The 25466-nt window shown below is 33.7% G+C and overlaps 1 protein-coding gene across 5 annotated transcripts in view; it reads right to left on the reverse strand.

Annotated features, from left to right (window-relative positions):
* Positions 1 to 25466, reverse strand: part of Dcc (DCC netrin 1 receptor) — a 1081241-nt gene that overhangs the window by 429834 nt on the left and 625941 nt on the right. For all 5 annotated transcript variants that reach the window (XM_063231626.1, XM_063231625.1, XM_063231624.1 and 2 more), the window contains exons 6-7: positions 6247 to 6401; positions 3754 to 3874 (exon numbers count right to left, since the gene is read on the reverse strand). In XM_063231626.1, the coding sequence (XP_063087696.1) occupies positions 3754 to 3874; positions 6247 to 6401 (276 nt within the window). The remainder of the gene's footprint in view (positions 1 to 3753; positions 3875 to 6246; positions 6402 to 25466) is intronic.

Genomic DNA, 25466 nt, shown 5'->3' on the forward strand with positions numbered 1-25466 from the left:
AATGCGATAATCAAACAATGACAGCACAAAGTTTTCTTTTTGATGAACTAACAGAGATTAGTGGTATAGTTATCTAGCATATATATATATATATATATATATATATATATATATATACACATTTACATATGTTTACCGATATACATATAATCTTTTCCTTTCTTTCTTTCCTATATCCCAGTAGTTCTGTCCTGTTAAGCACTTTCTTTCCCCTTCATTGTTACAATATCTATTGCATATTTTGGATCTTACTGTTATATCAGATTTTTATTTTTATTACTATTTTTGTACTAAGGAGACAATATTATATTTATGTATGTTAGTTTGATTTGTTTCACTTATGAGTATGGTCTCAATTGCCTTGGTTTACCTATAAAAGCCTCAAGGTTATCTTTTTCATAGCTAAATAATATTCCATTATATATAAATACCTCATCTGTTTATCCACCCTGTAATTGATGGGAATTTTGGTTGTTTCCAAGATTTAGCTATAACAAATTAGCCCCCTCCCCAAAATTCAAACACCCAATCCAAAAATGCACATCTGAAAGAACTCGTTCTTTTCAGATGAAGAAATATGAATGGACAATAAATACATGAAGACATGCTCAATGTTACTGGTCATTTGAGAAAAGCAACTTAAAACAACACTGAGATTCCATCTCACTCCAGAAAAAAATGATTGCCATAAAGAAATCAACTAATACCAAATATTGGTGGAGATGTGGAGGAAATACGAACACTTCTTCACTTTTCGTGGGAGTGTAAACTGGTGTAGGCACTATGAAAATCAGTGTAGATATTCCTCAAAAAACTAGGATTAAAAGTATCATTCAATCCAGATATTCTCATTCTGGGTATTTTCCAAAAAATTGAAAGCATCACGTCACAGTGATATATATGCAACTATATTTATAGCAGCACAATTTGTAATAGCTAAATCTTGGAAACAACTATTTGCAATTTAAGCCAGTTATGAAACTCTGAGGTCACCTTAAAATATTTAAAAATCTTCAGGTATTCAGAAAACAAACAACAAAACTACAGTATGGATACACACAGAGGCACATACACTATCTTGCGCAATCTACCAAAAATTTCCAAGTGATAAAGAGAAAAAAAAAAAAAGAAATGGAACATTAAAATGTGTTATGTATACGTTCCAACTCCACAAATGAATGTAAGTATCACTGAAAACAGGTACTAAAAAAATAAGCTAGTATAGTACCTGAAGTTTCTACCCACCTCCCAAATCAGTCTTGAGACAAAAACAGGGAAAGGGGCCATTGTGCTGTCTGTTGCATTTTTGGGGGGTCTGTTCTGTCCCTTTGCTTAGGGATTTCCAGGGTCAAGAAGGAAAATATTGATGTGGAGTGAAGAGACAAAGACTAATTTTTCAGTGCTCTCAGAAGGCCACTGCATGGAAGCCATGTCCACGTTTCACCTTTGTAGGGCAGCAGTGTAGGTCCCACTGCTGGGAATTTCCTCACAAGGCTCTTCCTGAAGCTAGCAAGGCACTCTCTACTTGATCTCAGCTACCAGCTCAGCCTCATGCTTAGCAGCATCTATCCGAAAGCCTTTGACTAGTGCACCATAGCTGGCAGGACCTTTGGGACAGCACCTATTCAAGAAACATTCACCCCTGGTTTCTGTAAGTGGAACCGCATAGTTGGTCTCTCCTTTGCCTCCCTGCAGAATAGGGAGCTTCAGATTCTCTCCAGTCAAGACTACATTGTCCTCCACTTCCCATGTTTGCACTCACCTGGTAGGCACACACACATGCACACACACACACACACACGCACACAGACTACCAAGGAGCTCTCTTTGTGTCTCCACAACTGGCTATGACAATGTCCAGCACCATGACTTGCAGAATTTCAACAGTCCTCGGTTTCTACAGGCCAAGCAATTGTAGGAGGTACCACTGGGCTTCTGCAATCACTTTCAACAAGATACAGGACATGGTCTATATGTCTTCTAGAAATACAGAGTGACTTATCAAACATTTTCCTGTGCTCTAGCCTTAGCTGAACAATGAAAATTAACTGGACTTCTCTTGTTCTATGAAGTGTTCAACAACCAATGTTATCTTACATGTGGCCCTGTTATAGAGTGTGGTTTTTAAAATATGACTCAGTTAGAGAGACCTATTTTAGAGTTTGCTTTCTCCCATTTGTACATTACTTATTCTTCAGAAAAGGACTTTGTCACACTAATGTATGTAGCGTATGAAGTGAAGGGACATGCAGTAGTCCAGGAGAGAAATTGGGCTCCTGAAGGAAAGTTGATGGTCCTTTTAAATTCCTTTAATTGCTTCACTCATCTAAGACTGAACTATGCAGTTCATGTTGTTGGCCCTTTTTTGTTTGTTTTGTTTGTTTCAGTCAAGAATAAAAAGTGAAGGCCCATCTTTGTAGATTTCCTGATCAGTATCATCAGGTAATTGGCCAAGGTACAGGACCTAATAGGCACATTTAATGAAAGCAAAAGAAAGTGCTCAAAAGGAAAGAACAAGAGAGATGGGGGAAAGAGAGAAAGAAGGGAAAAGACCATATATATATATATATATATATATATATATATATATATATATATGATAGCTTTACTAGTAATCTGTGTTAGCTCATCCTAAAGAACAGTTTGTGCTTTGACTGTTTGAGGATTTTTTGTGCCCAAATCTTGTAATCTGAACAACTACTTCTAAGATAATAATATGCAATATATTAATTAGTGTTCAGTTCTTATTTTTGAAATTCTGAATTGTTTCTATCCTTTTCTGTTTTGCTTTTTAAAATAAAAAAGTGAAAAAATAATAACATCTAATGTTAGACTTGGTCTTTTATCATATTTCAGTCTCCTCTTGTTGAACTTGCTTCAGGGAGAGACTGAGACGACAGTGAGCCATGTCAGAAGGGAGAATGACATAAAAGAATTGAAATTGGCCTGAGAGGGTGGAAGACTTTGAATGTATTAATATGTAATATTATTTCCATCTATGTAAATGACTATTCACATTCTGCTTTTTAACTTCATTAATGTTAAATATTTCAGAACATGTGACCATGAAATCCCCCTCCCTTCAACTTCCTCTATCCATAGAAGGAATAATGTTGCTATGGTGATTTTATATGATATATCTATTACAGTTACTTTTCAATACACCATCATATTTGCCTTCAAAGAAAAGCAAAACTATATTAATTATAGTAAAAATGACAATTTATCAAAATCTGTTTGAAATAATAAAAAATGAATTTCCTTTTAAGAGGTTGTTCTGGCTGCTTTTTTGCAATTTCCATAGATTAAAGACTATGCATAAGTGTTTATGTATGGCCTTTATACAAGAGTATGTGTGTATTATGTGCATGTAACTATATGTACACATGATACATAATATAATCATATATATATATATATATGTATCTTACATGCTCACATGTATCGGTTTATATATATTGTATGTGTCATATTTATATGGAACAATGGGAAAAAGCAGGTCACAAAAGAGAGATGGTATTAAATTATTGGCTGATGTCTTTCAAACCAAAGTCCCTATTGTGTATAACGATTTATTTCTCTGCAAGTAGACAGATAAAATGCCTATAAAATTTGCTGAAAGTAATGTATCATCAACTTATGCACATTTAGACCTTAATTGTATTGTTTCATATGGACTTAAAGCATAAGGAAAGCAACTTGGAATGTAAAAGGAGACCATAAGTAATTTTGTCTAAGTTCTGATTTCCTTACCTGGCTTAGGGACAATGAGCTGTGCACTGGTTTGGGCATTACCAGCCTCATTTTCAGCCACACATTGATAAAAACCTTCATCTGACTTTACAACCCCAAGGATCCGTAAGTTGCTTCCTCCCTAGAAGGGGAAAAAAAGAAGCAGATCCAGTATTGTAAAAAACAAAAACAGAAAACAAAATCTTCAACTTAAAAAAAGAATATGGACTAAAGTCGAATAAAATATAATAATATAAACAAAAGGCAGATTCTTAACCTCACAGATGCTTTATGCTGCCTGGAAAATGTCAATCATTCCAAGACTTTTCCGAATAAGAGGATATCAATTCAGACTAGTTCTGCAATGAAAATATCCTCATAAAAATAGTCATCATTATCAATATATAAGTGAATAATCAAAAGAAATTTCTTTATGAGGTATGGAAGCAATAAAGATGACTAAGAGTGGTATTTGAATATTGTAAAGAACTAAGAATGAATTTTACGTATTTCAGGAAATGTTTACCATTGAAATCCCAAAAATTCCTTTTAAAATGATAATTATTGCAGTAACATATACTCTATGGGGATATTAGGGGGGTACCATGTCATCTCTAGTCTGTATTGGAAATGTTTCACACCTTTGGAAGTCCATAAATGAAATACAATGACATTAATTCCTTTTTTATATAACACGAACTACCATCTTTCTCAAGGATGGATGATAAAATGATCTGGAGATAGCATTTAATTACATGAACTCAGTTTATCTCTTATATTAGTGCAAGAATTAGTTCAGTAAGAGAGATGTGGTAAATCACTTTCCCTGAAGTCATTAAGAGATAAATATTACCTCATGGGGAATCCTTAATTGTTTTTAGAGTCTTGTAGTCAATTCTCAGATGATGTAAAATTCTTAGATAAAGATGCTAACTTCTAATTAACAATTTTCATTTAAGTTATTATTTGCATTAGTTTTAACATGCACAATGGCTCTTGGATTTCCAGAACCATTGAGAAAATATTTTAAGACCATTTAATGTGAATAGAGCACATACATTTTCTTTCACCTTAAGAAGCATTGAAATAGCTTGCTGAAATAGGTTTCCTGAAATGAGTCATGTTGGGACAAAGATTATTCAAACTGTAGAAAAATGCTTTATTTTATTATGTGTCCATAAGGGTATGCAACAATTTCCTTTATATGCAAGTAGCATATATTGTAGGCATATACACTTTCAAGCTACCCAATGCAAGGCATTTTCAACATGTTTAAAGGAAGTAATTAATTGGTATGGCATTCAAAAGTTAAATTTTTCATCTCTTACTCTATCCTGAACCAATTAAATGCATGCAGCTACAAGTGAAAAATGGGTAATGATGAGAAAAGTGATAAGCATATGATTTATTGACTTACTCCTTAAGAATTTTTATGGCATGGCAAAATGCATGTTCAAGGAGATTATGAAAGTTGGTGAAAGTCACCTGATTGTGGAGGAGGCATTGACTGGTAAGAGCCAGCATGTGTCATGGGGAGAGACTGTGCCTGGCCTCACTACACACCTACATTCTGGAATACTCTGCCTGAGAGACCTGGCTTAGGTAACATCTCCTCTTTAACAAGGTCATATCTGCATCTCAAACATAAGACAAGTGGATCTAAAAGTCTCTTCTTTCTCTGCAGGGTTCTTTGATGTTTGGAAATTGAGATATATAGATATAGATATTTTCATACTGTATATTCTTATGCCTGAAATCAGAACTTTTGATTCAAAGCTACACCCAATTGGGAGTTTCCATAAAGCATTTTTCCAATGAACAAATGATTCTGTGGATAATAGTAAAAACAGTCATGGTAGGCATGATGATTCAGTAAACATGGTACCAATATTCTTATGGTCTCCCATAAGGATAGAGATAGTGAACTAAAACTTATAAATAACTGTAAGGATTACTATTCTTGCTTTCACTTTTTTTTCCAACACTGAAAGTTACAAACAATGTAAACTATAGATCTTCATGGGCTCTTTAACATTGCTGTGACCACTGTCACTGTCTCCATCAATAGTGCTCATACAAGATAAGTTGGCATTATGTGGAAAAGTAACAAAAGGAAGTAGTCTCTATTATCAAAGTAAGGCTACTACAATCACAAATAAGATATCTTATTAAAAATGTATTTCAAGTGGTAAAATTCATAATAGTAGGATAACACTGGCTTGATGTAGTCTGCGACTAGATTCTGAATTATATACTATGAACATATTTGGAATGTCTTAGGCCCTTTGATTTGCTATGCTTTAAAGTTTTACTATACAAAACAAGTAGAATGGACAGTTTGATTACTCTTGTTCAGGTTCACAATTCAAGTCTAGAAAATCATCTTCTTTCTTAGTTTATTTAACACGCTATAAAAATTCCCAATAGTAACTAACTCACCAGGAAAAAAATCAAATGGAAAAAAAAGTAAGTAATAAATGGGATTGTTAAAGTAATACGTAAAAAGATAATTACCACTATCTGAAAATAATCACTAGGAATGACCACATCTCCATTCTTCATCCAATTCACAGTGGGCACAGGCTTTCCAGAGACCGAGCATTCAAACTCAATATCCATGCTTTCATAGGCATAGAGGTTGGAAGGGTGATTTACAAACCATGGTGGAACTGCAAAGACAGAAAAAAAGTGAATGAGTGAGGATGTGAACTTGCATTTTGGGGTCTTTAATATTGAATACACTGCTCTGGGATATAAAATATTTGAAATTCAACTATTTCCCAAATCACATTGGATAATATAGGAACTGCTGTAGAATGTATCGTTCTCCTCTTAATGCAGGTAAGTAGTTAATGGTATTGTCCTAAAAGAAGAGTGAAACATGGGAAACTAACATCTACATAAACATAAAAATGCAATGAACATTCTAAACGCCCATTTGCTGCATGAAATTGACTTATACATTGTAAGATGCACAAAGCCATGGAAGATATGCCCATCTAGTAAAGAAAGGAAAGCTTATAGCACTGAAGCAATTCATAATGAGAGATGATAATGCTTATTGGTCTGTAATTCTAGAGTTTCACTAGAATTTACTTAATATGATGGACTCATTCTTTACTGAAACTAGTTGTATAATAAAGCAATAAAAATGACTGTACTATTTTTGTGGACACATTTCTATTATTCTAGAGATTACCTATTACAGTATATTACTATACTATGCTATTGTTTTCCCAGCATGTCTGTGATACACTGATTTATTTTCATTTAATTACCATAAAGCTAGTCACTCTATGATGGAAATTTGCAATTGAAGGTAAATATAAATACATATAACACATTTTTGCTAATGAATCCTTCAATTCAGTTTCTTAAAACCATGCCTAGAAGAGAATTTGTTTTTTAAAAAAGAAATGTTTATGCTCTTCCACTAGAAATTAAAGTGAAGTCACATCTTACTATACCTGCTACCTGAGAGTTCACAATTAAGGTCAGTGAAACAGTAGCTATCAACTCATTTCACATAGGAAATTAATAGATATTTTCAGTGGCCATTTTTAAGATTTCACTGTTGTTAGTATCTTCAATGAATAAGGTGTGCTACCTTTTGATTAATTAGGAAACTACAATTTCTTTTTTCCCACTACCAGCAAAACATTCCTGACACCAAAGTGAGTATTAAAACTATAATGGTCATGGTCTTTTAGAAGAGTGGGTAAACCAATAGAAATTCCAATGATTTCATGCTTTCCCTTCTCTCCTTGCCTTATTAACCCAAATTATATCTAAATATTTACCTCTATTACTAAACTTTTTCTTAAAAAATCTTCACAGGAGAAAATTCATTTAGATGTTTTAGCTGGGATGCATTAATATTCATGGCATAAGGACATGAAAAGAAAAGTGACTTGGAGCCATTTTAACATTTCATACAGAACTAAAATTATGTATTTACTATTGATAATGTTATTAGTATAATGAGACATTTTTCATTCCTACTAAGTTTCACTAATGAAAAACCAAAAGAGATAAGGAATACTAACAAAATAGCCTCTGAAAATTAGATATTTGAATCTTCTTAATTCTGTTCTCAGTTTTACTGCAGATTATGGTCAAAAGGCTTACTACTAGCCAAAACCAATATTTCCTGAAAGACCCCAGTGCAAAATTTATTAGTCAAAGCATTTTGCAATTATTTATTCTCATCACAACTGTCTGAGGCAGGATCCATGATCCCTGTTTTACAAATGAAGAGGTTGAGCTGCAAGGTGTTTAAATAACTTTTCCAAAATTGAACAGCATATAAATTGTGGCGCCAGGCAGTCTGACTCCCTGCCTGTGTTTCTCTCCTGCCCACGTTCTGAACTACAGGGCTTTGTAGTAATTGTCTACTTTACCACTTAAAAACTCTGGTGAAATTATAATCTCATAACATCTCTGATGTTTCAGAGATGGTGGAGAAAATAAATTAGGGTCATTACAAAATAAATCGTACTATCAATCCATCCTCTCCTGTTACTCCTTTCCTGGAATCACGTAAACTCCAAATCTATCTATTCTTCACTTACATCAAACTTTGAAATTATTAGTCCTAAAACACAGTTTTTCAAAATGGGGGTCACATCTATTCATAGATCTCAAAAGTGATTTACTGGGTTAATTTTAAATACTTACAAATGATACAAAGTTACAAATATTTAGTATCTTAAATCTTTTATCTTACAAATGTTTAGTATCTTAAATCTTTGTACCTTAAAAAGATACAAAGTTAAAGAGAAACATTAGAAAACAGTATATCACAGCAAACATCATCATACTGTACATATCTAGAGAAATAGAAAAAATATAATATTAATGTATCTTTGTGTGATGCTGTGTGTGGTCTTTTTATGTTATTTCCTAACATTTCATTGGTATTTTTGTGTATTTTCAAGGAAAAAAAAATTTAATTCACATAATGGTATTTCTTAAAAGAAAATTATTGAGTTGAAATGACTTATTTTTGAAACAGTATTGTGAAGATTTGGTTTTCCCAATTGCAGGGGAAATCTTTCTGTTTATTATCCTTAAATAGAGTATATAATGTAAAGTTGGTCACATAGTAAATTCTCAAAACACTTTGCTTACTGAATGTATTTTGATTAAGAGAATAATTTAATTCAAGCATGTAACTGGAGTTGTAACAGTGTAAGAACCAGAATGACTCAGCTCTTCTTTCCTGTTCACAAATACCGGTATATATTTCAGATCCGGTCTGTGTTTCATAATTTTCTTATATTTCTTAGGCTTTGAGTATTACACTTATTGTTGCATTGTGTTTTCCCTGGCTCTCCTAGTAACTTCATTTTTTATCAGATTTTACAAGTTTGACATTATATCAGACAGTAGGTGAGAGAAAAAAAAATATTTCTCTTTCTTACATTGACAGTGTCCCCCATGCTAAATGAGGCTGCATCCCCTGGTTTTTGACATACACAGCCTAACTCAGCTTACCTGTCATTAGCAGGCTCTGTGGGAAAGGCAAGGGCTAGGAATCTCTCTTTATAGCTCAGTGTCCAGTAGAGGGCTTCATAATCAGCGGGTGCTCAATAAAAATTTGTTGTTGATTCTAATAAGAACTCAATAAAACGCGCATTTGGAACCTTTGATGTGGGAATACTGGTCTATGATAAAATTTGAGCAGTATCACAGAAACTATGTGACTTGCGTAACGATCCTCTAAAATGATCTAAAAATATAAGCCTGAGTTGGATTGGGAATTCGTAAAACTCTCATACTTGCTTTTAAGTAATGTACAACCAAATTTCTGCTAAATTTCCTAAACCTATCACCTACACATCCCTTATGTATACACTGCACCTTGATTAAATGAAGGTATAATATGTTCCTCAGACTAGGATTACAAGTGTGTGGCACCACATTCACCATATACCTTTATATTTATTAGCTTACAGACAAGCTAAAAACATTGACTCTATTTTAATTTCTCATTATTTTCCATGAAAATCATCTAGCTCAACAAAACTAATCCTACTTGTTAAGTAAAATATTTAAAAATTATTAAAACAGGTACTGTATATACAAATAGAGAAACTGACTACAGATTGAACATGACTTGTCTATAGCTATGGCTGTGTGATATTCCATCACTATCTTACTGATCATGGACCTCTGCCTTGCTCACTTTTGTCACATAATGCAGACTAATATAATATATTGCTCAACATAGTGACAAGAAATTGCTCTCATCCAGAGGTGTTTCTCCCTCCACTAACTTATGTTGCTCATGTAACTTCCATTAACATTAAATCTATGGCTTCCTTTTCCTCTTTTTTAACAGTGATGCATTATGTGAACTATTGTCCGCCCTATTCCACAGTTCTCTGCACTTTCCTTATGTGACAAGTTACTTGAAATCTGCTTAATATTTTCTCTAGTTTGTTTTTCTACCTGTCCATCTGTCCTCCCCTATAGTACTAGTTATTGAGATTTGCAATTCATTCTCTACTTAACTCTCTCTCACAATTCTTATCTGTACTCTTCTAAAAATTTTAGGTTGGGTTAGGATGGACCTTATCTTTAAAAATGGAAAGAATGTATTATACCTTGGAAATGAAAGCACACGTAAGCTTTGTTCAGACTGTTAATATTGATTGAAGTCTCTATCTTACCACAAAATGGCTTTGTATTTATGTGTTTTATTCTCTACATTTATTATTCAAGGCATGTTTCAATCTATTTTGGCAGAAAAAAATAATGAGAGAATATAGAGACAGACATATAGATAGAAAGGTGTGTTGATGGGAAGGGCACAGGGATAGGGAAAATAGGAGGATGGGGGAAAAAGGAAGTACAAATAATTAAGATGTGATATGCATATGCTACAATTTTCCAAGATGAAAATAATGATTTTGTGTCTCAAACATAAACTAAAAAAATAGGAAAATTAACTATTGTAACGTGCATAACATATTTGTCATGTATCTAGGCTTAAGTTCAATATTCAATTGAATATTTTCTTAAGTAGAATTAAATGTACTATCCTGAAAATTCTATAACAGACCACATGACTCAGCAGTAATCCATTCCATTGTGGCATTGATCTACATGGGAACTTACTGATCTATTAATTTTGCAAAAACTAAAGATTCTGTATCTGTCTTTATGCCCTCAAGGCTAACAATGGGACAGGTGCCCAATACGTATTCTCAGACAAACACATATAAGAGTAGTTCCATGCTTTAAAAAGCTAGTTGGCATTCAGTTATCATCTGGCTACCAGGCCCTGTGAGGAACATTTAAAATGTAAGTGGAAACTTTTTCTTATAAAGTTAATACCAGTTATGGCAACAGGATACTAAAAGCAACAAATTATAAGCTGCTCTACTATCCCCAGTAAAGACATTATTTAATTACCTTACATATATATCAAATTTAGACCTTTCGAAATTTATTTTGCACACTCCATTTGTTTTACTTATTGTGAACATAGTATGCTAAAACATTCTTCCTGCTATCCAAAAATTCTGCTTTATGTGCTTTGGGAATGAAGATTATGTGATTCTCAATCTTTAGAGTCTTTCATATAGGAAACAATTTGAGATCTCCCTGCACAATGTTCTTTATCTACACAAACAATACCAGTGCCTTAACCTTGCCTGCCCTTTCTGTAATTAGGGTTGCATCTCTCTAAACCCAGACTGAGCTTTCCATTTTTCTCTTCAATTGTGGAGCCTAGGAAAAAAGTGGGGGAATGATCTTTGAGCTCCAATACAAGATAAAACTAATAGATGGATTATCTCAAGGCTCTAATTCTTGTGCTACCAATGGCTTTCAGTAGATTCTGGCAACCCAAAGCAAGTAAGTTTGCATGTATGAATTACACACACACACACACACACACACACACATTTCTGATGATTAACAGACACATATGTTCCTATATACTACTAAAGTACTTGATTATACAAATTACTTATAATTATAATGTAACATATATACACAGATTTACAACATATATATATATATATATATATATATATATATATATATATATATTAGCTGTCTCCAAATAGGCATTTCTGGAGTAAAGGGGAAGATAGTATTCATTTCCATATTAGCCATTAAACCTACAAATCTGCCCTAGAATTTTGTATAAAGCTGTGTATTGTCACTAATGCTTATAGACATTAACGAGTGTAAAATCTATGATAGCTTGTCTCTTTCTTTTTTGATTGGGGAGAAACACTGATGGCTATTGAGAAAATGCACCACAAAGGGGTAACATCGATCAAGGTGAAGACTACACAAGAATTACAGAGCTGACTGAAAACCTGGGGACAATTCCCTCTATGCAGAGAGAAAGGGCACACAGACTGGCCAGCAGGAGTGGTTATCCTGAAAGAAGCTGCATATGGCTTCACCTGAACACACTGCTTTTCTGCTGTTTACTTAGAAATGCCTGACCCTAAAGCACCAGCCTTCCCGCTGAAATCCAGGAAATCTCAGGAGGTATGGTAAATAAATGCAAAAAAAGCCTTTACTACATTAGAGTAAAAAACAAATTTATAACAGAGCAATGTATGCATTTTTACATATGCCATAGTAACATGAAAACATATAACAATAATAAGAAAGAAAGAGGTGTGGGGGAAGAAGGAGAGAAGAGAGACATTAAATGTAAGAAACAACATAATCCAGGAGTAAATATGAAAGTATAGAGAGAAGGAAATTCTGAAATTGCTTCACAAAATGTATCCTCTCAATGTAGTACAAAAATAAACTCAGTAAAGACAGATGTTGGGCAAGGAATATAATTCAGCAGCACAGTGCTTTCATGGCTAGCACAAAGTCCTGAGTTTATTTCCAGTACCAAAAGAAAAAAAAAAAAAAGACAGATGTCAAACACTAGATGATAATATAATAATGAAACAAAACAAGGGGAATTATACTAAGGAAAAGAATTAAGGACAAAAATAATGTCAGAAAACAAATACATAAATTAGAAACTGCAAGGATCATAATACTTACCATAGAAAATCAAATCACTAACATAGAGGGCAAGATCATCATAACAAATGTAGATGCAAAAGAGAAATGAACAAAAATAATGCCATGCTTGTACAGAAGAGGACAAGGAAATATAACGCAGTGCTAAGACAACCATCATCCTGATGGCCTGAGCCCACAGAGGTGACAGGAGTTATTGTCAAAGGTAAAATAGTAATTTATTGAAAGTAAATCTGGATTTACACGTTGAAAGACTAGCTCATGTTTCTGGGAAATCAAACACTGTTTCTGAATAGTGAGATGTGTTATTTAAACCATTGAATCTAAAGAGTAAAGATTTATCTGAACATCCAGATGGAAAAATCAACATCAAAACACATCCCAAAGCTGAAGCAGAATTAGATTCCCATATGATAACATTCAGGCTCAGAAGAAAATAGAATAATGTTACCTAAGAATAGTATAACCAACCCATATATTATACTAACCCACATTTCCATTATAAAGTACTGAGAGAATATAACACTTTTACAATGTCTAGCAACAAATGCAAGCAATTAAAATTAGACACTGGGTGAAGGGACTACTCATGACTAATTAATACATTTATTTACACAAATAAAAGTAAATACAATGAAAGTAATTGTTACTGAAGAGAATAACACTGTCATACAACTGAACAGAGTAAAACCAACACTACCAAACATTTCAAAATGGAGAAAACAGAAATGAATGGACATGTTCATCTCTGCCATGAAAGACTTTCTCACCTCTCACAGCAAGATTCCATCAAATATACTAAAAAATTATGATCTTTAAAAAGTAAAACCGCAGGTAAACATATTATAAACTTTTCCCTATCCTTGGAAATATTTTTATTACAAAGGAAGACAATAAAATGTATGAAATCCTGAAATCTGAAGGAATACTTAAGTGACATTATCATTTTCACAAAAAACAGTAGAATTATTTTTGTGGAAGGAATCGGTGTGCGTGCACACCTATCTGTGTGTGTAAGACTCTGAATGTGAATGAGCCAAGGTGTTAGGATGATTATAGAAATATGGATTATAGAAATACTACCTTTCATTTTGCAATATTTAAAACTTTCAATAGTTAAAAAATTAAAGTCTACCTACTAGAAAATATCACAGACATAATTATGAGTAGAACCCATCAGAAATTTTAAGAGCTAATGTAAATAGTTTATCAACTATAAAAATTGTGTAAACATCTTTCTTTTCCTTTTGTTTTATCGTACTTTCCCACTGGACTTAGACAAGTCAGAGAAACTCTCTAGCTGTTGGTGACAAGCACATAAATACTGAGCCGGGAGGTATCATGGAAAAGAAAGATCAATTAAAGTTTTCTGCAGCTCATTTAATGAGAAGAATAGGAATGCAGGATGATCCAGGAAAGGCCACTTCTGGAGAAAAAAAGGATCAGAGTCTCTGCCTCCTGATGTTGGCTCTAAGGCAAAGCAGATTGCAGTTGGAGCAAAATTCTGAATTGTCCTGGACTTTGATTTCTTGCTTTGAAAATTTAGGTTAAACTGAAACCTATATTTTCAAATTTAGAACATTACTGTGTCTTTGCGAAGAGATAAGTAGCTGTACTTCTCTTGCTTTGATTTTTTACTTTGTAAATGTGAGATTGAACTGGAATCTGTGCTTTCACTATCTTAGGAATTCCTTCAAGTTCAGCTGGCATTAAAAAATGCATTAGAACATTCTCTGTACCAAAAATATGAAAAAGTAAATTAGCCTTAAGTTGCTTATTCAGTTTTAATATTTGTGAGTTTAACATAGAAATATGTAAATGGTCCCCAAGATGAACATTTCAGTGTTCATTTAGACAAAAGAAAAAGAAAGAGGAAAAAAAAAATATGGAAAATAAAACTGTCAGGATGGTTTTCTTTTATGCAGTCAGTAAAATAATATTTGACTACTATTAATGTATTGTTTAAAATAATAAATACTGATTTAAGTATCTCATAAAAATCACAGCAAGTCATTCAAAGACAGGTCAAGGGTAATTAGTCCAAATACATTGTTGCAAAATGATAGTATTTCTTTCAAATCAGCACTTAAAAAAATGACTTGCTTCTAGATTATTTGGTGAAAGAGCAATTCCAGCATTGATTATATTCCAGTTTTGTGCCTTTTTCACTCTTGCAAATAAGGTCAGGTTCCTCAGTAATCTCACTGCTTTTCAAGTGTAGATTTCAGAGACCATGGAAAAGGTAGGTATGTGCATTAGAGAGGCAGTATTTCTAAAATCTCACCACATAAAAAACCCACCTATAAATTTCAATGGATTGTTGCATACAAAATAAAAATTTCCTTTCTGAAAAATTTACGGAGTATTTAAAAACCAAATAAAAATGCTTATAAAATGTTTGTGGATGAGTGTGAGTGAGATAAAATGATCAAATAAATTAAAGCATTCAGAATCCAAAAGTTCCTTTTAGCTGGGAAGAAATGGCATTAGCTTTGAAAATGTAATGTATTAATGATCGCTGAAAATTACACACAAGACTTCTTAAGATACTAAATCTTCTTATTTAGCAGCCATTCATACCTAAAGTGATCTATGGAATTCCATTGACTTCTGGAATGTTACTCATAAATCAATTCAAGACCCTGATCACTACAGAAAATATGTATATATTTCTGTTTATATTTCTACATACTGTGTGTGTATGTAAGTGAATATACGGCCACCTTGATCATGTGGAGCCTGACAGTCAGGTCTAACATCCTTTTAGGTCCCGCCCTGTATTAATACTCTTCAGCCTTGAGGAAAATAACTCACTGCATCTTTTCCTACACTTAGGAAATACAGTGGCCAAATGTAAGCCTAACAATCACTTAAGCTCACTTTTTTGTCCTTGTACTTCATAGTGAAATCCTCTAATATTCAAAGTCTCCTTGGGAAATGGTTTGCAAAGAAAAATTTAAGGAGAGTTTTGTATAATTCTTCATATTGCACAGAATCATTCACATATTTTCTAATTCTTGAAGTACTCAAATAATTATGCTTAGCATACAATTCATCAACGATAAACAGGCTGCTTAGAAAACACAAACATCAATTGATTCTGATTAAAAAAATCATGTCTCTACAATTCCTCTAAAATATTATTGGCATATTTTCATATGTCATTCATATTTACCCATATTTTCCCTGTGTATAGATTCTTCCTCACCATAGACACATAAGTATTCATACAAATATCATAAGACTTTGCCAATAACCTTGTGCATATATAGTATATATAGGTACCCATATTTCATAATATATGTATCATTTTAATTTTAATGGTTTTAGCATCAAAATATCTACATTGTAAAAGTAAAAAATCAAGAGATACAAATCACATTAAAATTACATAGTAAGGAGCTACTTTTTCTTTTCTTTCTTTCTTCTTTTTTTTTTGGTGTGTGTGTGTGTGTGTGTGTGTGTGTGTGTGTGTGTGTGTGCTTGGGTTCAAACTCATGACCTCAAGCTTGCCAGGCAGGCACTTATGCCACAGAGTTAAATCCCCAGCCACTTTTAAAAATTTCTTATTATAAAATAATTTGAAGGAATGTAAAGTGATTACCTTAAAGAGAACACTGTATCTAATTATGACTTTATATCCTAAAATAGTGTGCCCTTGTTACTGATTTGACTAAGTGGGGCCTCCAAAGTGTCTTAGAGATTAAGTCATCTTCTATATTTTATGGATGGAAAAGTTAACAGTAAACGAAATAACAGTAAGTGAAGTTTAATAAAATGTTAGGTCCAATGCTGTCTGATGTCCTACCCATGGCCTTTTTTTTTCATCAGGCTATGCCTAAAAATACTTATCAAGTGAGATATCAAAGAAATTTAATGATCTGTTCAGTCACTGCATCATTCTATACCGAGAATGTGTTTATTTTCCTTTTGCTCCCCAGCTATAAAAGAGACGTGTTTCTGTCTTATACAACAAGGAAACATGGAAGACAAAATGAGTTCAACACCAAAGTTCACTTCTTTTATGTTCTTCAGATACTTCTCAGCCGTTTTATTATTGTGTCTTTGAAAGGACTGTAAACTTTATTATTCTGGAAGTCATTTTCTTTCTGTTAATTCTTCAGTATATCCTAATAGTAATAGGCAAGAGCAATAGTACTGAGCTCTTAATGAAAAATTTTGAAGCTGTCCGTGCCCTTACCAACTGTGTTCACAGAAATTCTGGTATTTCTAGACAGTTTAATGGCATCTTGTTTTCACTTTGATACACAAAGGCGCAGAAGCTACCATGTGAGGGTGAGCTGACTGGTATCACCCATCAGTGAGTAGACAGGGCTGTGAAGGGGAAACAGCAGTGGAGGCGGATGCTAAATTTTATATAAAATTATTACTAGAATCTGGAAGTATCAAAGAATCTAGAGTTAAATTAGAATTTATAAAAACTGTTAAGCATGTGTATTTAGAAAGAAATCATCTAAAACACAACTTTTCTATTATGTGTTATCATATATGCCAGAAACTTTACAAGTTTACAAGTTAGGCAGGTCATTTTCAACATTCGCCATTGGCAAAGGTAAGTTACAGAATATTTTCAAGTTGAAGCCATTTAAAAGGGCAATTTAGTTCATGTTTATGCTGTATACTGTTTATACTCATTGAGGTTATTATGTTCCTTTTCACGGCATATCTACATTCTACCTATCTCACCTTCTCTCCAGCTCTTTCCTTACCCAAAGTCTTCTGGATTCCTTCTCATTTATAGGAGATCTATTTCTTTTTGGCTTTCATTATTTATTTGTACTTTGCCTTACTCAAATGAGATATACCGTATGGTATTTATCCTTGTAGATCTGATTTATTTCATTCAATATTGTATCTTTCCAGGGACATCCATTATCATATAAATGTCTCAGATTTGTTCTTCTTTACAGCCAAATACTACTCCATTATGCATAGAGACCACATTTTGTGTATCCAGTCATCTGTTGATATGTGTACAGACTGCGTCCAGGATTTAGCTAGCATGAAGTGTGCTGCTATAAACATTGTTGTAAGCATGTCACTGTGTAGGATATCTCTAGGTCTTTGGAAAACACAGAATGACATTGGTGGATCCTATGGAAAATGTAATAATGGTTGTTTTAATTTCCATTTCTCTAATGACCAGAAATATTAATTTTTTTCATATATTTGCTCACCATTTGTACTTTTTCTCTGAAAAATGTAAGTTCATTTACTCGCCCATTTCTTGATAGGATTTTTTATTTTAGGTGGTCTAATTTATTCAGTTCTTTTTAACTTCTTTATAAACCCTATATAATAGGTCCCTTTCTGAAAAATAACTGTCATTTTTTCCATCCTATAGGTCATCTTTTCACTGGTCACTGATTCCTTTGCCATGCAGAAAATAAAAATGAAAATGAGGAAAAGGGATTTACCTGAGAAAGTGGTGGAAATGAGAGAGAAGAGAAACGATATTAGAAAAAGAAAGGGCTGTATTATGTGACTATCTATTCTCCAAGATGACTGTAAAATGCTTGCATTGCAGACAAGTACTAATATAAAAAGTGAAAAAAGGTGATTTAATTTGTTACATACTCATTAATTCATTTATTCTCAAAGGAAAAGGAGAAGGAGGTGGAGGAGAGAAAAGAGGAGGAGAGGTGGAGAGAAAGAGAAGAAGAAATAACAATAATAATAATTAAACAGTAAATGTCCACTGTAATACCTTTAAGAATGTCACTGGCTGGGCAAGCACAACATAAAGCTTCCTCTGCCCAACATTATTTATGAGGAGTAAGGCTGAACACTATAAAAAATTAAAAGATGGAAATTTATACCTCCCATTTTTTGAAACCATGAAAAATGTCAGAAATTTTATATATGCTTTTATTTACATGAAAAATTAACAACAGTTTATAAAGACAAAATTCTCTAGAATTGCATGGTCTTGATATTGTCCCAAGTCCTGGATACTATCACAGAGTAAAGCAGAAAACTATAGATGATGCATTTGATCAATAACTCTGAGATGGAAAAAAAAGTTTATGTTGGTTGAAATTAGAGAGACAGGCAAGCTTTAATAAATCTCAGAAACTTCAAAACATAATGAGATGCATTCAAGATGAAATAGATCAGTTAAAGAGTTCTCCTTTTTAGTGAGCTTAACATTTCTTCAAGATATTTTCTTCTTGTGACAGCTGATTGAATGGCAAGCAATAGAGTTCCTGAGAATGTCATAGTTTCTATTTCCTTCACATGCTTAATTATCTCTAAAATGCTCTTTTAGTGAGCCAAAGAACCATCCTGCTTTACTCATTGACAGACCTCACTCAACATCACATCTAAAGGATGTTTCATAAATTGTTTTTTTTTAAATTAAATTTAAAAGGTCTGTGTTACAGTACTGAAAAAGCCAAGGTTAAGTAATCATATAGGAGATCTAAGATTTGAATTTAGTCCCTGCAGATTAGTAGTTGTTGGATGCTGAAATAATCAACTCACCTTTTAAGCCTTGTCTTGTATCTGAAACATGAACATAATAAACACTAATGTAGGTTTTTTGAGGTTAAGAAAAAAATTCCATATAATGACTGGCCTAGTGATAAATATAAATATTATAGGCTGAATAAGTGTACCCTCCTAAAACTGATATACTGAAGCCCTAATTCCCAATGTAATGGTGTTTGAAGTTGGACGCTAGGGAAATAATTAGATTAAGATTTAGATTAGGTCATGAAGATAGATGAAAGATGATGGAATTAGAATGATTATCAGAATCCCCCTGCCACTCTAAGCATGGACACACAACGAAAAAATCATGTGAGCATGAGGTGAGATGGTAGCAGCGATGTACAAACCAGGAATTGGCCAATTATCAGGAGACAAATCTGATAGCACCTTGACCTTGAATCTATTATGGATTAAAAACTGATGGTCAACTTAATGCCAGCTAAATAAAATCAGCATGGTACTGAGTGAAGATGTTCCACCTGGGGACAGTTGCCAGCATAAATAGAGACATGGAGAAGAAAAGCGAGATGTTTGGGTTTCTCTAAGTGTTGCTGTTTTGAGCCATTGGTTCTCCTGGAGGAACTCATGATGACTAGCTTCCCCGGTGTCAGTTTGACCATTGCCATCAGAGGGCTTGGGACCTTGTTGGCGAGAGTGGCTTTGAGAGAACTCTGGTCTTTACATTGAGTATCATTTCCTGTGCCATTTAATCTTCAGGGGAAATTTGTCATGCTGGCTTTCTGGCATGTACTCAACTGTTCTTAAGCTCTGGACCTCCATGTCACTGAGGATGGTTGTGGTGCTTTTCAGGACAGCCCTGGTATTTATTATGACCATGAGTTCTCCTCTCTAGTGTAGAACCCTCAACCTACCAGCACAGCTCCTTCACCCCACTGGCATAGACTTTCTAGCTTCCACAGCTGACCTTTGGGCCTTTGCAGCATGGATCCATAAAAGAAACAGGTGTGAGTCCTTCAGGTGGGCTCTAGACCTTCAGTTGGACTTGTGGGAGGCATTGTCATGGACTCTAGGTCTTCATCTGCACTATGTAGGATCCAGGCCCTTGGCTGAATATTTTGAGTCTTTAGTGTTGTAGACAGGTTTCCTGCACTTTCTTGTGTTAAACTTTAGGTGGCTATCATAAATGATATTATAATTTCTGTGACCTGATTCTAGTTGTTCTCCTCGCAACTTCTGACTACAACACTAAATGTCTATCTTTTAAACCATTTAGTCTAGGGCAACTTTGCAAAATAGTAACAATTATACAATATTATTACCTGGAATAGGCAAATTTCTAAAATTTTGATTACCTAACCTAATTTCCTAATTTTACATGTGAGAAAATGGAGAAAATGGAGAAAATGGTTCTGATCTATTACTTTTCTTTATTCCTTGAACATAGATTTATATCTAATTAATATTTACTGAAGACTAAATGAACACACACACAAGTCGAAAGATTACAATACTAAATGTTGATTATAATCTCAAATGCATTTTTCTTTCTTTAGCATTGCATATTTGGCCATCTTTGGATCTAGATCTATTTACAAAGATGGAACTGTATTTTTATGTGTTGCTTTTTCTTATTTTACTCCGGTTAATCTTTATTTCGCACTTTTTTGAAAAGTCAGATATGATAAAAGTTTTTCACAAAACTCTTTCTCATTTAATCTTTTCATATAATCCTTTCAAGTATCTTTGTCATCTGTATTTTACATGTGCCTCTAGTCAGGCTCATGAAAACTAAGTGACCCCCCAAAAAAAAAATCAATCCGTGAAAGATTATTTTTTTTTTTGAGACAGAGTCAGGTGTATAGTTCAGACTGACCTTGAATTCACTATGTATTGATTAGGACTTGAACTTGAAGGGATTCTCCTGTCTCATCCACCTGTGCTAAGATTACAGAGCAGCATCACCACACGCAGCTAGTATCCACAACTAGAAACTAGAGATAATGTGTAACTCTGTGCTATCCACAAAGGCTCTGCTTTCAGAGCACCTCCTGGGTTTCCTTACCTTACCAAGCATTATTCATTTCATTTTGCATATCATCACAGTTCATTCAATGAGTGCCTGAAAAATTTAGGACACTCCTTTCTAATCTCTACCTGGAATTAATATAGGTCAAGAATTCAGTTCATCTCCTAACACATCGACCATCAAAAAGTAAAAGGAAGAAATAATATCATAAATACCCAGTAAATGTCTGTTGTAATCCCTCTAAAAATCTCCTTTAAATAGCATTTTTTAAATATTTCTCTATTCAAGCCTTTGGAGGGAGGGTCTTATGAGAACAAGAGACAAAGATGCACAAAGATAAGGGAGCAGGGCTGTGTAAATAGTGTTCATGGCCGCAGCAATAAAACCACGCCACTCTTTTGTGTTTCTGGTATTCTCACAGACTGACATAGTATCATATTAAAAAAGGCAGGCCATGGTCTGCCTGGTAAGTAGGTAATGCATCTTGTTCCTATGCCCTTGCTTACATCCAATTGATTCCTCTCAGCTTTCGTTTTCAACTATGCATGTCAGGTCACTTATCCTTAAATTTTTGTAGGAAGGCTTCATGTCATCTGCACCTGAATCTAAATGAGAACACAAAGAAATCAAGTCCAAGGATGGCTGCGCTTGCAGTTTAATCTCCTGCTGCAGCACAAAACTATTTAAGCATCAGTGGTTGAGCTGGCTATACTTTTTTGAGGAAAGGCCTCTGCTGATGTTCCTGAAATCATTCACTGTCGAAGCAGAATGTTAGCTCTCTTGCTTGAAACTGATGAAAATAATTCTATGTTTGTAGAGTTTTGAAAGATTGTTATGGATCCTGCTCTACTACTTGCTTGAAAAATGCTCATATCCCTGCTACCGTTAGAAATTCATATCGAGTTTAGACTAAACCTTATCTCTCTAAGGAGCTAAAGAAGTTAATTCTTCCCAACAAAGGAAGAAATGCTTGAAAGAATTTGTCTGCAAACTTTGAAAGCATATTTTCAAACTGAGATATCCAGTGCCAATGCTGCTTAAACTAACGCTTTGAATATTTTCATTTCTGTTGAAATTTCTACTGTTTCACGTTTGTTGAATACAACATTAAGAAGCAGAGCGGAAGCTATGAACACATAATGAATTATACATTCAACAATGTCTTCATGAGTTATTTTTTTTTAAATAGAATTCTCCCTATCTAGGCTTTGGGCAACACATATTTAATTAATCAAGTGTATGTGTAACATATGATGCGTGTGAAAATCACTTGCAGTTTTGCCACAATAAACATGTATGTTTCTAAAAATACTAAAGCATGCTACAGTGAAGTTGCTGAAAGACAGTTATTTGAAATAAGATTGAAAGTTACAAATATAGATAGGATGGGTGTGCTTCAGAACACAAGGGATGAACTAAATAGGTGACAGAGATTTGAGTTGGTCTCTTTCATGATTTGGTTCAGTTTGATGCAGTTTCCAGTATTGGTGTAGGGTTTTTTGAAGATGAAACCAAGTGTAACAAAATAAAACTTACTTATTACAAACTGTGCTGCTATAAAGATGGGTACATATGTATCATTTGTGTTTCTAATGTTTCTAATCCTTACATGAAGATACCAGAAGGGAAATAGTTGGGTCAAATGGGACCTCCAACCTAGTTTTCTGAGGAATTTCCACACTAATTTCCACAGTCCACAATCCCACTAACAGTGGAGAAGAGTTCTTTTACCACCCCCAAACCCCACCAGCATTTGTTATTAGTTGATTCCTTGACAATAGCTATTCTTTTTGGAGTGACATGGAATCTTAGTGTTGTTTGAATTTGCACCTCCCAAATGACCAGTGATGTTAAATATTTTTTCATGTTTCTTTGCCATTTGTATTTTTTCATATATAGGTACAAACTCCCTATGATGAATATGATCATTACATATATATTAATTGTACAAATATACTTGCTTAAAAATAATAGGAAAAAGAATGATAGCTCTTTTTTTAGTGGGAAAAGGAATTGAGAGATGGAAGGAAGGGCAAGGGAGAAGCGGGAAAGAGGATGAAAAAGGAACTAAGATGTGTTACGTACACGTACCAACTCCTCGTGAGGAATGTACCTATGTATTAATAAAGAAGATTATCTGAAAAATGACACCTTAAGTAAAAAAATAAAATTAAAAAAAACTAGCAACATATTCAATTTGTTTCTTAATACATAAAATACTTTGGAGAAAAGTTCACATTTTGAAAGCAAACATTTCATCAGACCTGATGGCATCATAATAGTATAGGTGCATATCCTAATTTACCTGGGAAAAGATATTTGGAATCAATAATATATATATATATATATATATATATATATATATATATATAACAACATAGAATAACAAAAATAGAAGATATATATATATATATATATATATATATATATATATCTTCTATTTTTGTTATAATACCTGTATTTTCAAAATTCAAATGAAACAACACAGTTGTGTAATTTTGACAGAAAGATAAATTGATACTTTCTATAAGAGAATTTTATAAACTATATGAACATTAAAAATGTTCAGTCTGATCCAGGTGTGATACTACACACCTTTCAATCCCAGCACTCTGGGAGACTGAGACAGCAGGGTTGAGCTCAACTTGGACAACTTAGTGAGTCCTGACTCAAAATAAATACTGAAAAGTGTGGGAGATATAGTTCAGTGCTAAAACCTTCAGTGCCCAGTGCTGAAAGACAGAAAAAAAATAAAAATAAAAATAAAAAAGACGTCTTATTTTTTACCAAGTTTCCAGCATCTAGGAATATAACCAAAACAAATGAGTAGGAATAGAAACATTTAAAGAACGTTAAAAATATTCAGTGGCTCATAATTTATTATAGTATAAAAGCTGATTTTCTCATAATGCATACATATCTGCACAATTTTTCCCGGGAAAAACTTCATGATAATGATAAATGTTTTTTTGAAATATAGAACCAATTGGCAAACTCTAGGAATGAATAATATAGAGACAACTATGTTAAAGCATGAAGGTTGCATAAGGATACTTTATATTGCTTACAATGGGGAAAACTTTCTCAAATATATCTTATAATAATTGTGTTATTTAAATTACATAGGCTGAATATAAAATTATTAAATAGTAGCATTAACATAGTCAGTAAAGGCTGCCTACTACCCCACACACAAATGCACCAAAGAACAGAGTTGGCCCCTGGTGATGTTCATCTAGGTAAATTGTGGTGTTTTCTGTATCAGTATCATATTCTGCAAGCACGGCACTGAACACTATGCTTACCATATGGAAGGACATATCCTAAATGTTTTTTTTCCCATAAAATCGCAGTTATATTGAGTTCTTAAAAAATAAATTTCCCATCACTTTCCATATAGCACTGGAGCATGTAATCAACTCAGTGTGACCAGGTAATACTGCAGACAGTGAAATCTGGGCTCTTTAGATGAGATCTAAAATCTCCATCTTAAAGCTTCACTTTGAACACTGCTCTAACACTGGGCATTCATCAGGAAACACAATAAAATCCCCATCCTGAAGGGGCTTACACTGTACTTTAGTGAGATAGAAAATTAAAATATAAAGTAAACAATATGAAAGAAACAAAGCATAAGAAAGAGGAGAGAAAGTTTGACAACCTGAGTGAGAGCCCAGGAGGGACCAGCTCTTTGGTGAGAAGGGGATCTGTGGGGTTGAGATCACAGAAGGCAGAGGGAAAAGCAAACATTGGGAATGGGCTTGAAATGGCAAGGAGCAGCTCAAATGTCCCGGGCACTAAATGTCCAGCAGCCTAAACGAGTGGAAGAATAAGAGACAAATTCATGGGGCCAGTTCTCCCAGGTCTTGCTGACCATTGTAAGAGCTTTGACTTGTTACTCTATAAGGGAAGCAAACCATTACAGAGGACCAGGGAGAGAAGTAGCCTAAAATGACTCATGTTGATCAAGATTACTTTGTTTACTGGATTAAGAATAGAACATTCAGGAGCATGAGTAATAATAAGATTAGTCAGGAATACGTGAAACAGAGCAGGGGAGAGTTAATGTGAACAGCAAGCTTCTAGATTCCTACTATATTTTTAAATTAGATTCAAAGGGATTTTTAGATGAATTGGAATTGATATCTAACTGAATGGCAATGCTGATATAATGCTGTGAGGGTTTCTTGTTTTGTTTTGTTGTGTTTTGTTTTGTTTTGTT

This window comes from Cavia porcellus, unplaced genomic scaffold (genome assembly GCF_034190915.1).
Source record: "Cavia porcellus strain 051 isolate PalLab524CR breed Dunkin Hartley unplaced genomic scaffold, mCavPor4.1 scaffold_20, whole genome shotgun sequence".
In the NCBI taxonomy this organism is placed as follows: Eukaryota; Metazoa; Chordata; class Mammalia; order Rodentia; family Caviidae; genus Cavia; species Cavia porcellus.